General features: G+C 41.5%; 1 protein-coding gene across 5 annotated transcripts in view; it reads left to right on the plus strand.

Annotated features, from left to right (window-relative positions):
• The window catches only part of map7d1a (MAP7 domain containing 1a), a 40,405-nt gene continuing 25,743 nt past the window's right edge, over nucleotides 1-14,662 (plus strand). For all 5 annotated transcript variants that reach the window (XM_018699901.2, XM_018699902.2, XM_018699905.2 and 2 more), the window contains exons 1-2: nucleotides 1-407; nucleotides 14,188-14,388. In XM_018699901.2, coding sequence (XP_018555417.1) covers nucleotides 338-407; nucleotides 14,188-14,388 — 271 coding nt within the window. In that variant the 5' untranslated portion in view covers nucleotides 1-337. The remainder of the gene's footprint in view (nucleotides 408-14,187; nucleotides 14,389-14,662) is intronic.

Consider the following 14,662-nt stretch of genomic DNA (forward strand, 5'->3'; position numbering starts at 1 on the left):
AGCCGTGCATCAGCTGTAGTGTGTCGGAGAGGGAGAAACTTCCCTCACTCCTCTTCTCCTGCTTTCTATCACCCAAATTCTCTGACACCTTTTTATTTAACTTCTCTAAGGAGCAGCCGTAGCCACCAGTGCCTCCGTCATCAGGCTGGTGCTGGGTACGGGTTCTGTTTTTATTGTTTAAGTCCTATTTCTGCTCTATTTGGACGCTCTCAGGAGGGTTTCCTGCCCGGTTCGTTCAGGACATCGGGTGCAACTGGAGAGACTGTCCCCCCCAACCCCCCACAACTGAGGAATGAGAGGACTGCCGGAGAGGAAGAGCCGAAACTCACATGTTTGAATGAACAAAAGGCAAGAAAGCGAGGGTATTGCCGCCGAAATGGAGGAAAATGCTGTACCAGGAGCAACATGTAAGTAAAACGACAGTCCAGTCTACCTTAGAGGTGAATGTATCTTTAAAAAAATGCACTTTGTGCTTTGTCATTCATATCCGTTGTCATGTTTTAACAAACCGATTTAAAACATTCTGTCGCTGGTGTGAACTTCAGAGTTAAACCCATTTAGGGGTTGAGAAACAGTGTTGCAATTTAGGAAAGCGCAGTCGGGCATAAATTTGTCTGATGAATTATGAATAATCCATTAGGAGGTCCTGATAGAGAGAGTCCACAAATCATCTAGCTAACGCAACTTTGTTGTTGTCCAAGCTTAACACCTAAGGCTCAAGTCAGATTTTAATCTGTGTGATAATGAAAAGGTGATTTATGAATTTGCACACCCTGTAATGATAAAAACAAAACCGGTATGTTCATCAGCAGACTGCTAGTAGCTGTCTTAAAATTTATGTTGTCATTTCCTTCGCATAGTGCTCAGCCACTGGCGTTATAATAACACAATTTGCGCTAGATGAGGTAATCTGACTAGTACCATCCCATCCCCCTCTTTATGTTATGTTTAGCTCTCTACAAACATGATGCAGTCATAGGCGGTCTAGCATCCCTTCATATCCCCCCTTTGCTGCTGTTCAACCAGAGAATGTTTTCCAGTCACAGTGAATAGTTGTTTGTGCACAGGTGCACAAGCATATATTTTCAGGTGGTGCAGAGATGCATCAGCAAATTCCTGAAATCAAGAACATTTTAATGAGATCAACTCGGGGCCAAAGTGCAAGATAAAGAGTCCACCTTACAGATCCGGCTTAGTTACAGATTCATATGTGCAATTACAAACTGTGTGATCCCATGATCATGCAGTTCAGTGCCAATGTCATGTCTGCTCACTCAGCCATAACAAATGTCTCAATTTGAGACAAGATGCAATACCCTGGCTGGAAACCTGCCAGTCTTGCAAGACACTCAGCTTTTGGTCTAATGTTTGAAGCCCCATACCAGAGCATTGTGTATTGACATGTTTCTGGAAATAGAAGGGGACTATGTGACCTCCTCTTTCTGACAACAGAAAACTTCCTTCCTGCTGACAGGGGGCTTCATGGAGGGAGGTCAGCTTACTTTGGCTCTGCATCAAGCAGGAGAAGAGTTGTGCTCCACCCTGATCGTGAGAATCAGACTGGGGTGTCTTTAAACAGCTGTGTCTGAATAATATACTGTATATACAGTATAGGGCTGAAGGTGGGAGAGGCTGTTGTCATATGTGTTGTGACTCATGGCAGAAGAACTGGCATCAGGCCTCTTGTTTCATGTGCTGTATGTCAGTAAGACCATGCTTATTGAGAATGATCAGAAATTGTTTCTCCAGCTTGCTCTAATAAATTATGATCATCAGAGCTCTGGCACTCCTTGTGCCTAACTTAAGGACAAAGTGCGACATTTGTCTCATAATGTTACTTTGTGATCATGTGTTTTTCACGTCTGTATCACATGAGGATTACACTCGCAATGTTGCTCTTGAGGAAGATTTTTTACCTTTATGATACTGGGATATGACACTCTTTTTATGAAGGGGAAGGGGGAGCACAGCTGTCACTATGAACATCACAGAAAAGCTAGGTTTTCCTGTCAGCTGAAAGCAGCAAATTAGTTGGAACAGTCTCCTTTTGTTGAAATACAGCCACTGTAGAAAGTGTGCTTGATCTGTCTTGGTTGTGAACCAGATGCCCTTGCAGTGGAGCTGCTGAGGGCCTGGCCCAGAATTGTTAAAATCTCTTGTCAGGACTTTTGGAGAAGATCTTCTAATCCCTCTTTTCTTTATGCAGGCTTTCTTCTGTCTGTGCTCTGTGTTCTGCCACTCTGCCACTCAGCTCTGTTTGGTGGTCCTCTTTAATCTCTGTACCTGAACAACTCCGCTGTGACCAGCTGAGATGAATAGAACTTTTATTTTCCTTTCCTATTGATTAACCTTTTGTAGCATATGCACAGGCATTTTAGGTGAATGTCACTGCCCATGGCTCTGAAATACATACTAAAGGTGCACAGTGTATAAGATACTGAGGTGATGTTTTAAATAGTTAATGAGCTGCTATGCAAACTTTGTTTTAAGCAAAAAAGATAAGCTACTTCACTACAGCCACACTGAGGATAAAGAGCCTCAGCAGACTCATAGAGAGGCAGATCATATTGTAGTCCTTGTCTATTGTGTGATATGGGAGAAACCACCAGCTTTGGCTGTCAAGCCTGGAGTGAACAGGATCAGTCAGCTACACATCTTCAGCCGTGGGAGTTGTTATGTAATCAGGGGAATACGTGCGACAGTGTCCCATTTTTGGAGAGAGCTGCTTTAGTATTTTTGTAAATTAGCAGTGGGTAAAATACCATGGGCCAATGGACCAATGTGTGGGGTCTTGCATATTCTATTTAATTCAGTGTATCTTTCTTTAATCACAGGTTACTTTGTCAATTTTAATCCTTGTTACCTTTTAGAAGACATTACAAACTGCATTTGTGGCTAGAAGGATTTAAGTTGCAAACTGAGAATTATTATACTTTACCACACTCTTTCACAGCATAGAACTTTTTGTTGGTGTGCAGATTAATAGATTATTCCTACTTGTTGGTGTAAGAGACTGGGGGCCTCCAAGTTCCCACATGTTCAGATATGTTCAAAGCTCACATTCAGCACATTTTATGGAAGGGACTCAGCCCTGTCCCTGTGAAGTTTAGAGAGAGACGAGCAATGAACAGAAACATCTGAGTCACAAAGAGCCGACTGAAGTCATGCCAGCGCTGTGCGGCTGAGGTCTGCTGTTGAAACTACAGTGCAGTTTTTAGACAGTGACACATTTTCAGCTGCTTTTGGCTCCTCTATACTGCATCACACTGGATTTAAAATAAAAAACACACAGGTTAAAGAGCTGAGTTACAGCTTTAAGTGTGTTTGAGGGTGTCCACATCCCATTGGTCTTGGACAGTGTCAGAATTTAATTGTTTAGTTTTTTTTCTTACCTAGCCCCACGTTTTGAATAGCACAATATGGCAGAGATACGGGCTACAAGTCCTATACTGTTCACCCAGTGTGGATGTAATAGTCCTCAAGTTAAAGCTGAAAGTTGGCACTTAAACTGCAGAGTCACTGTTTCATTGTAGATCCAATATTGTGTAGTACAGAGCCAAAAATCTGCCACTGTCCAAACACTTGAGTCATGCATTTGATATGCAAGTATGCTCATATTCCCCTGATGCTAACAATGAGAGGGAAGTGATTCTTTGTTATATAGGGCCCTTAATGCACTATCCATACATTTGCAAACATTTATGTGCAATTTTGTGTCCACATAGAAGAATCAGGATGTCAAGCATTCCTTTTGGCAGAGTACCCACCTTCCTGTTAGTGCAGACAGCCCAGTTCTAAAAAATAAGAAATCCAAACAAGAGAGGGAACTAAAGCTACAAAGTCAAGACTGAGGAGACAAGAGGAAGGCAAGACAAGCAGTAATGTGAAAAAAGTGAAAAAACCTGACTCCTTTTTCCAGAAATCTTCACATAGAGGAGGCATCACGTCACTGTCGGTCCGCTCTGTAGCACCCAGATGGTGTAAATCACACTGGCCAGACACTGACCTCTCATAAGGGAACAGAGGTGGATCTCTAACCTAGCACTCTGGAAAGGCAAATAATACTGAAAGCCTTCCCATTAACCAGCACTCAGAGTGTGCAAACTCTCTGCCTCTGCAGTATTCTTCCAGGAAGTGGCTACTGAAAGTGGTCAATACGTGCATGCAGCCACAGTTCATGTTTGTTTTTGTAAGCAGTTGGCGAGTCCTTTGTCAACTAAATTGAGATTCTGAACTTGTGTGTGTGAAGTTCTTTAATTTTGGACCCCCCATTTTTATGTTGAAAAAAAAAAAACGAACAAATACAATAAAGACAAATACAGTGTTTACATAGATTAAGATAGGATTAGAGTTGAACTTACGTGCCCTTGAATCAAATACAACCTAATTAACTCAGTTCATAGCTCATATACCAAAGGGACTGTTTGGTGGTGTGGTTTGTAAACAACCTTGTAAATAATCAGCGTATACATTATGGCCAATGTCGCTTATATGCTGATATATGACAATTAATTGATACAAGCTCATGTTTTATATGCCCATTATGATGATGACTGTAGTATCCTATTATGTGTGTCATTAGTCACACTTACAAAAATGTCTAGTGTTAACAGTTTGAGTAAATGAAAATGGGTCAGAGATACTTGTAACTTCACATGTTACCCCAAGAACTGTTTGAAGAATGTGTTTGAAGAATGACTTTATGATTTATAACTAGTCTTCCCCCTTCACCCCCTTTGGTCTTTTTCTTATAACAAGAACCCTTTGATATATAATACAGTTGGTCATTCAGAGAGCTATGCCTTGTTAAGGACCACCTGTAATTTGCTGTCAGCTGCAGGACTAACAGCTGGTAGCAGACCTCCAAATTATTTGGCGATTAGTAAGTGTGTTAAAAAGTGCGTGTTATTGCATAAAGGATAGCCACCTAATTGTGCCCCAGTTAGTCCAAACTGTATGAGGGTGAGACTGCAAGAGTTAGATGAGAAGGTAGATACTGATTGATGCAGCTACAGTCATCAGCAAGTTAGCTTAGCTTATCACAAAAACCAAAAACAGGAGGAAATGGCTAACCTAGCTCTGTCCAAATCCACCTATTAAGAAGCAGGCATAATGGCATATTCTAAAAATGTTCTATTTATTGTTGTGATGATAAAAGTGTGGTGATTGGTTCCAAAACAAAACACATTTATAACCAATACAATTACTGTCCCAAAGCATGATGAAACCAGAACAAAGTCTGTTCAAATTATTGGACCAAGGATCACATTTAATACTCAAAGACAGTTCAAAGTGTTGCTGCTTTAAAACGATCACATACAAAATGCAGTATAACACATAAAAACAGAAGGATAGAATCTAGGTCTAAGTTTGGTTCTAGATGCTGCACAGCTGCTGCAGCTGTGACGTGAGAAAGTGACTGAATGCCAAAGAAACACGCTGTTCTTACCACTAACCCCCATACTTTAAAAGCACAGGAGGCCCATGAAACTTACACATGTGCTACTTGGAAAGGCATCTGCTTTGCCTAAACCTTTTCTGTCTCCCAGTCTTGACTGTGACATACATTAAGGAGGCCGGTGTTGTGGTGCTGCAGCCTAAATTTATTATCAGTCAGCTGCACCGCCCTTCTTCCGGGGACACTGTAAGAAGGACAAGGGGAGGGAAGTCTTGATTTGGACTGCGTTGCTTGTTCCTGCCACCTCCATCAAGTCTGAAAATATCCCAGACATGTCTGTTCTGTGCTCTGTCTGAAAGTTCCAGTCACCAGACCTATTCGCTGATATTAGACCAGTCCCTGCTCTGCTAAAGGGCATGTTACGCTGTAAACACATCTTGATCTTCCTAAACATTCCTTGGCAGGTGAACCATATGTCATTGTTTGACCCATTTTGGAGACTGTTTTAGTTCTTGTACATGATATCTAAGAAATTACATTATGTAAAAACATTGTAAATCCTGATTGGAACCTCATTACTAAAGGAGTAGGTGAGATTGGATGGTTGCCTCTTTATAGTTACCTGTGTATATGAAGCTAATGACTGGACCCTGCTGCCAGCGGAGAAGTTCTGGGTTTTTGTGTGGCTAGACAAAAATCCAACTAATGATAACTGTTGAGTGTAATTGTATGTTGAACAGTGACAAGATTACTGCTTGGGGCTGAATTTTTGCTTTACATAATGCTCACGAAAATAACCATTTTGGAACAAGGTGACAAACAACAGTTCTGTGAGATACCTCAGACAAGAAAGTACACAGCCACACAATCTGCATAGAGGGGATTACAGATAACAGAGATATTTTTGCAGTGGCATGAAGGGTGTTTGAAGGGTGAAGACTGTTTACCTGGCTGCCCACAGGCCATTAAAGCCCATTGTATTTACCTCTAAACTAATATGAATATTTTGGCTGAAGCTTCCTATTAGTCATAGCTCAGTTTCCTCCTAACTAAACAGTGCAGCTAGTCATCAGTTATAAATCTTGACCATGTTACCCTTGAAGGCTCAGTGAAGCATTGTTCTTCTAGTCAAAAGGATTTGGGCATAATTGTATTAATTTTAGATTGAATGGAGGCAATCACAAACTAAATTACAAAAGATCAAACTCTTCCAAAGCTAGTACAAATGGGTTACATCCTATTCTGTCTAAAACTGGTCCATTGAGACCAGTCAGAATTAGATCATGCTGTCACTTCCCAACCCCCAAAGGGGACATGAAACAGGTTGCCAGGAGCAACTGTCTGGCATGCTTATATACTACTTCCAGTTATGAATGGCAGCTTGTGCGACCCAGAAATCCAACCATGTCCTCTAATGTCACTGAGAAAGGCTTGAGTTTGGCATTTCTTGATACTCTCTTCCATCACTGGTCAGGCTGTTTAGGTTACTTATACATTTATGTAGGAGCATGTTGGTGGCAGCAGCAGATGCAGGGTTCCCGGGGAGCTGCTGCTAGTTCAGATAAGCAGAGCTTTTCATCAGCACAGTGGCTTTGGCACATACGCCAGCGCAGGAGAAAGAAGCGACTAAATGCCAGGCATTGTCCTCAGCCCCGGCCAGGTGATGGGATGAAAGCTGTTGTAGTCACTGACAGAGATATTAGTATTCACTATCCAGTTGACATGCCATGAAGGAATGCTGTCTCTTGATGCATCTTTAGCCCTGTTGGTTGATATGCAGAACCACCTTTGCCTTTATAAGGCAGACATCAGTTGTAGGCTGGTGAGTGTGTTCATCAGTCTGCATCTTTGACCCATTCCTTTTTGTGTTATATAGTTTAGAGCTGAGACAGTAAGGTGATAATGTGATTAGTCCATGGAAAGAAAACAAATCAAAACAGTTTTGATAATCAATTCATTGTTGTTCAAATTCCAAACATTTCCTATTTCCAGCCTCTCGGTCGTGAGGATTTGTGTATGTGTGTACATTCATAAACTGATAATATTTAGGTTCTAAAGGGTTTAACAAAACAAGTTGTTTGAATATGTTATCTTTGGCTCTAGGATATTGCAATGAAGATTTTTCTGTATTTTAGGTAGGAAAAAAGATCAATCCATTAATTGAGAATTAGTCAGCAGGTTTTATTTGATAATGAAAATAGTCTTTATTATGGTGCAGTCCCTATCAGAGAAAAAAATCTTTGGGTTTTAGATTGTTGATCAGCCAAATAACCAATTTCATTACATTTTGAAGATCTAATGTACCTGATAAACAGAGTAATCAGTACTTTAAATTATCATTAGTTACAGCCAGGGTGACACAGTGGTGCAGTGGCACTGTTGCCTCATAGCAAGAAAGTTCTTAGCTCAAACCCCTGTTCACCCAGGGCTTTTCTGCATGTTCCTCCTGTTCCTGCGTGGGTTTCCCACATTTACATTTTCCTCCCATAGTGTAAAGACATGGTTAGTTTAATTGGTGACTCCAAATTGCCTGTGAGTGAACTGTTGCTCTATATGATAGCCCTGCAATATACTGGCAATCTGTCCATGGTGTACCCTTGCTGAATGTTAGCTGGGATTGGCTCTAGCCCCCTGCGCCCATTAAGGATAAAAGGGATGGATAACGGATGGATAATTACAGCCTCAGTGAAAAGTTGCAAAGCATCTTTTCCTGCCAGTATTTAAGTGAAGTTTGTGTGCATAATTTAATTTATTTAAAATTGTAGTCCTCAGGTCTAAGCACATCTAATGCAAACTTTGGTCTCTGAACACGCACACGCAGGGCCTGGTCTGGCGTGGAGTCTGTGCTTGTTGTTTACACTGGGCTTCCTGTGTGTCTGGGCCCCTTGCCCTCTTACATCACCCTATTCAGTGCAGGAGGGACACAACAGGGTGAAGGGGCGACAGGTTAGGGGGGTAAGCGATGAGGTAGTTCACTAGTCCCCTGGCCCATCCCAAATGAGATGCAGATCCATTCTCTGTCCAGAGTTCCTCTCTTTTTTTCTCGTTGCCGCCCTTTTCCCTTTCCAGTCTTTTCATTTCACACTCTGTACTGTTTCCTGGGCTCTTGTTTGCCTCATTTACATTTTTCAGGAGAATGTTCTGCATTTACACCCTGTTGTTTACACTGTGTTTTTTTTAAAGATTAGTTATATCTAAATTGTACCACTATTGTGTATGGTTGTATTATAAGCCTTTAGATAATTTTGTTGGTGGTCTGACAGTGTGATAATTCTTCCTCTTATCTGTTTGGCAGGAGAGAGAAAGGGATGTGTTTAAGAGTACAGCTCTTAGCTTCATAAATATTCCATGTCTTGCCCTATATTTTTACTCTGCACTGTATCTTGGCAAGACATTGGCAGTTCTCTGTGTGTTGCATTGGGAATGAGCAGCAGTTGTAAGCTGTGTTCATTATGACTGATCACCATCATGAAAATCATTTTAAAGCTATCCATTTCTTGTGTGTATTTTTTCCACATTGGAAATGTCAGCTTGTTTTTTTTTTTGTATCAGGCAGTTTCACGTTTCTGATGCTTTTTTACAGCTCCTCTCGGCCGAAAGTATCCCTTCCTAAGCTGTTAATAAGCAAACACTGTTATATGAATGTGTTGTCATAGTTTGCTGAATCTGTCATACAGTGAGTCATGTGTTTTGCTCTGCCGTGGAAGACACAAGCTTTTCTCACCCTGATTCATAGGTCCCCTGTGAGGTTGTTGAACAGGTAGAAAAATAGCTGTGTGGTATATTGTCTGAAGACTGTGTTTAGAGAAGTTTCCTGTCAGATCCTGTAGCATGTAGAACTTCCATTATGTGGATACATGCTGTTGCAAGGACATATCTTCTCTCATCTCTGCATCCTTCGTATTTCTTTGAGTTACTTTTATCGTCGAATTTTGGTTATTTTGACATACAGTAAATACTCATACTCTGTTATTAAAATAATTGAACTGGAAGGGATCAAGTGCCCTGTACATTTGAGGGTGATTATCGAAGTCTGTTAAATGGCACTGGGGCAGCAACACATGAAGAAGCAGGCTCTGCAGTGTGTATTTATAACCTGCTCTAACAAAATAATATGCTGTGAAATTGGATTTCTGCTAAATCACATTTTCTGTGGCAGCATTACCACTTGTCCCAGTTTTAACTTGGCTCTTTACTCATGGTGTTATCGGCCAAACTGTAAAATAGTGAATTCCTTTGTGATTGTACTTTGGAAGTGAAAGTACAATGGTGCTTTTCAGAGACTGCTCTGCATTTTTTTCCAAACCAGCATTTGGAGGTTCAAATAGATTTTGTCCAACCTGACATGCCTCTAACTAGGAAATGGCAGCTTCTCACCTGCTGATTCTCAACCTGCCGTTCTGCTCCCACACTGTGCTCATGCATGCATGCATACACCCACTTCTGCAGGGGTTCCTTTACCATTTCTGCTGACTTTTACAGATATCTTATCCTATTGTGTCACTTTTGTATGTAAATGGACTCAGCTGAGCGCCTCAGGCTTTGTTTGACACCTGCAGCTAAAGAGGCCCCATAGGGAGACATGATGGAGCCAACTGCGCCATGGTGCAGGGTGACAGTGTGATGTTCAACCAATGATCATGCACAACATGCCGCAGATTCCTGAACCTCCTCTGACCCACTTTGCAGGGTCTCATGGCTATCGAATGCCCATTTGATACTCAGCAGGAAGGTAAAACAAAAGCAACCACAGCAGGACAGCACCTCTTTTGGATGCTCTAAAGAATGCTTTATTTTCCACCACCTGCTTAGTAAGAGATGATGCTAATAATGCTAATAGTATGGTAATGTAGTTGCAGTAATACTTACAGAGTATTCTCTAAGCTGGATTATTATGTCTTCTCTTGAAAGCTTCAGGCACCTAAAACTTCTTCTATTTCTTTATAACACTCTGTAATTGTGAGTTAAGTTAGAAAAACACTCAAAGCTATGGAGGAATAGTTCCATTTAACAGTGGTATTTTCCTGGCACCATACGCACTCAACCCACCAGCTATCCAAAGATTCTGATTAGTGTTTTGTAAAGTTATGTGAAATGGGTCTATGCCAGGTTCAAACCAAAAAGAGGGACACAGACAAAACACAAATGCAGAAAGCTTTCATGGGAAATAACCATTTGAGACCTTGCTATTCAGGGACAAGATGGACCAGTGGAATACACCAAAACCTTCAGCCAGTCTGAGGTGTTATCAAGCTTGTGAAATGTTGACCCAGTGTTTGTCCTGTGTATTTTTCTCCCTGGCCTTCCAATAATAAGATATATCAAAGTGATTTTTCATGTTTAGGCCTGATGGAGATTCCAGCATCTCAGAGGAAGTTGGTGTGCATTTATGAATATGAATAATGCAAGTGATGGTGGAGGGTGGTCTAATGGCTTTTGGCTGTAGTCCCCTGAGTGCAGATCCCCCGGGAAGCTGAAGTGTAAATATGGTTGAAGAGGCAGTTACTCAGGTGATACAAGCAACCCCTTCTGTTGTAAGAGCTGTATAAATATCAAAGTAGAATTAGGCTAGTATCTCTGTTTATGCAATGATTTCACACATTAATACACCACATCAGAACACTGTTATGTCACAACTGGATAATTTGATTAGCTTGGCTCAAGTCATATTTTTTTTGTCAGTGAAAACAGAACACAGAGTTCTGTTGCTGAACAGATTTTGTCACTGCATTCAGTACATCTGTGCAAATATTACTTAAGCATTTTCCTCAAAGCGCCGCATGAGTATGTCCCAATCTTGTTTGCTAGGGTCACTGCATGGACAGTTTTCCAAATACACTTGTACCCATCAGTGTGTCAGCCCAGGACAGGCAAAAGTCCCTGAAGTGGAGTGATTCAGTTCGTCAGACTTCCTTGTTCTTTTCTTTTTGTAGGTGACATATGACAGTAGGAATGTGTATTGTGTTACCTGCGTGCTTGCACACATACATGTGTGTTATTATGTGTGCTATTGTGCATGCCATTTGTAAAAACATTGCTCCATAGAGCTGTTAGTGGTCAAAAACTCCACAGGGTACCTTTAAGTATGACTTTGCAATAAATTTCAGTTTTATCTAGACTACATGTTTTATCAACTAATCAAAATAAATCCAGCAGATTAATCAGTAATGGAAATAATTGCTGGATGCAGCCGTAGTTCAAAGTTTGATTACATTCTGTGATTTTTTTTCCCATTAACTCTAAGTCATCTATCGTACTCTCCCAGTGGTCTGGTGGCCCAGACAGTTGAGCACTGCATCAATCAGCCCTTGTTTCAGTCCCTTGCTACGCAGCAGCAGTCCTCTCCCCCAGCTCCCATCCCATTTTCCTCCTGAGAGCTTCAGGTTTCATTGGTATTCATTGTCAGGGCCACCTACATATCAGAGTATGTTACATTCTCATTCTCTTCATCATTGACAGTATAGCTCACAATGATTGTCTAACCAGTCTCCCCACAGTCCTGTCAGCCAGCCCATTCTTAGTGGCTCCAGTTCCCAGGTGTTTGGGGAAGTGCTCACAGGATGAGGCAACACAATACCTGTCCATCAGAGCTGCACTTGCTCCTATCACCTTTGATACCCTAGCTGTCATATCTATCCTAAGGGATCTGAGAGAAAACTGTGTAGATGATACATTTGGAGACAAGGGTTGAATGATTTATCACCTGAGTAGATACAATGGTGTAATGCCTGGGGTTGTGTGTAGCATCATTTGTTTGCCAGCTGTTGTAGGCATTTGGTTGATAATTGCAGATGTTAAATCACATGAAATCTTCTCTTAACAGTTTTACCTCAGTACAGTGACAGAGACAAATTTGAGGATGAAAAGCTATGAGCAGGCAGTTTTACTCAATTTATTGAGATTTAAATTAAGTCAGACACAAACCCTAGGTGCTATGTTATTTAGGTATTGCATTTCTGCAGAAAGTAATTACATTTTTTATATCATCACTGAATATATAACTAGCTTCTGCTTTCAGATTTTTTTTCCACAAAGTTGCATTTAGTCCTGTAATTGCACTGAATTTACTCAGCAAGAGAAGAGCAGGGGAGTATTCCTCCTCTTCTTTCAGTTTATCTCACTACCATTCCCCGCCTTCCTTGTCCCTTCTCGCTGTCATTGCAGTGTTTTGGCTGCTGTCCCGTTGCCATGCAGAGACCACAACAATGGCCCCTCTCTGTCAGTGCACATCGCTGCCCGAGGAATGCTTATTTAATAGTGGCATGCTTTGACAAGGGAAACACAATGTCTTGTCTCCCAGCTGAACTCTTTCATAGACTCATACTGCTATTCTCTCTCTCTGCCCATCAGGCTTTGTCCATCTCAAGGTCATCATTAACTGCCTCCATTTCCCAGACCGATGACATAGCCTTTCCATGAGCATAAATAAGCTCAAACAATCTTTGCCATAAGGCCTGATATTTCAGTGAATGCTACTAAGCGTCTGCAGTTGCAGCAGTGAGAGGCTGATGCCTATTCATGCTGCCCTTTGTCCACCTTTATGCCTGTTAGATTTAATAATAATCTGCATTTTACTCACAAGGGAGCAGTTTTGAAAAAAAGTTACATGGCTTGTTTTTGTGGAGATGTTTTTGTCTTTAGTTGCACATTGTACAGTTGCATACTCTATACAAAGCTATAATCAAGTCTCTTTGAAGTAGCACAGCATTGGTCTCGCTCCTCATTGGTGCTCTTCTTTGCAAACTGTTGAATAGCACAGCATTTGTAGAGTAAATCTTCAGTGCACTCACTGTCTCAATGTGACAGCCCCCTACTGTCTGTGTTGTTTTTAGCCAAAGTCTGAATAATTTACAGCATGTTGCCCTAGTGTTTACCTTCAGAGACTATGCAGAAGAAACTGTGCTTCAACATGGTTCCACAGGGAGCACAGGGGTACAGTGCTGAGTGGACAAAGCCAAGTGTCCCTCCCACAAGGGTCTTTGTTCGACTGTCAAAGGCTGGGCAAACTAATGTTTGAGTAGGAGATTCAAGTTCAACAGCCTGCCAAATGTGAGTCATGGTGCTGTGAGTGAACCTGCTGTCCCAACAAACCAGCCCAGCTATTCTTTTATCAAAAAACTTTTTAAAAAATTCAGAGAGCACAGATGACTGATGACCCTAAACTTGCTGCTACTGAGTTATTTTCATCAACAAAAAGTTTGACTACTTTCTGGGAAGGTGATCACTCTGATTCTGTTTTCCTAAGCAATTTATTTCAACTCAATAGAATCATCAGGATGCCAGAAACCAATTACTGTGTTTTTATTCTGCCAGGGAGCCAGGCCATTTGCTTGGGCCAGTCTGTCGATAAATCAGTCGCGCAGAGTAGAAATGGTATTAGGCATAGAGTTAGAAGAGCAGACTTAAGACCTATTATCTTGTGCTTCTGAGCAAATGGTGTAATCTGTGCTGCAGGTAATGTTGTTCAACAACTGAAAGAAGCATTATAGAGAAACAGAGGAGCTTAGATTGTTTCTTTGGTGTTTTTCTGTTTCATTATGTTGTTACAATATTGAAAAGCGAACATTTTCTCATAAAAAACAGTCTTCTTCTTATAGCCATGGACTCCACCCCTCACACTTGATACATGCAGCTCTTGTGGAAGTTTACGTCATCCACACTGAACTACCTCATAGGCCCAGCAGTGAAAGGAATGAAGACCAACTGGTTGAGTTCCATCTCTGTGCTTGTCTTACCTTTTACCTTGTCATTTTCTCACTTGTTTTTATTCTGTCTGTCTCTTCAACCAGCTCCCCACTCAGATCTGAAAACAAACGCCACAAGGCCAGACCCAGAGGGGGAGAGCAGCCCCCAGAACACAGATAACACCCAGAGAATGGAGTCTCCAGCTAAAAAGGACAAAGACCGGAGGTTGACTACACCCAGAAAATCTGACATCATCCCTCGATCACCTGGGTCACCGGCATCACCTGTTCCCAGGTCGAAACAAGGTAAAGGAAAACCAGTTTTACCTCAGAGGCATCCAAAACCACTTATATAGAGTTTAGTTGCTAAAAGGTGAAACTTGCAATGGAGGCTAAATTTGGCCGATATGAAGCAGTGTTCTGATAATGGTGCAATTACATCTGCACTCTGCTGGAGTTAGGTCAGCTCTCTCGAGGCAAGGTAATGCTTCGCTATTGGAGTAACAGTGACCACATGCTTTCAGACGCAAAGCTAAATCCAATAGAGCTGCTGCAGGTTATCTTTAAGTGCTGGAACAAG

This window comes from Lates calcarifer, linkage group LG15, assembly GCF_001640805.2.
Source record: "Lates calcarifer isolate ASB-BC8 linkage group LG15, TLL_Latcal_v3, whole genome shotgun sequence".
NCBI classification, from domain to species: Eukaryota; Metazoa; Chordata; class Actinopteri; family Centropomidae; genus Lates; species Lates calcarifer.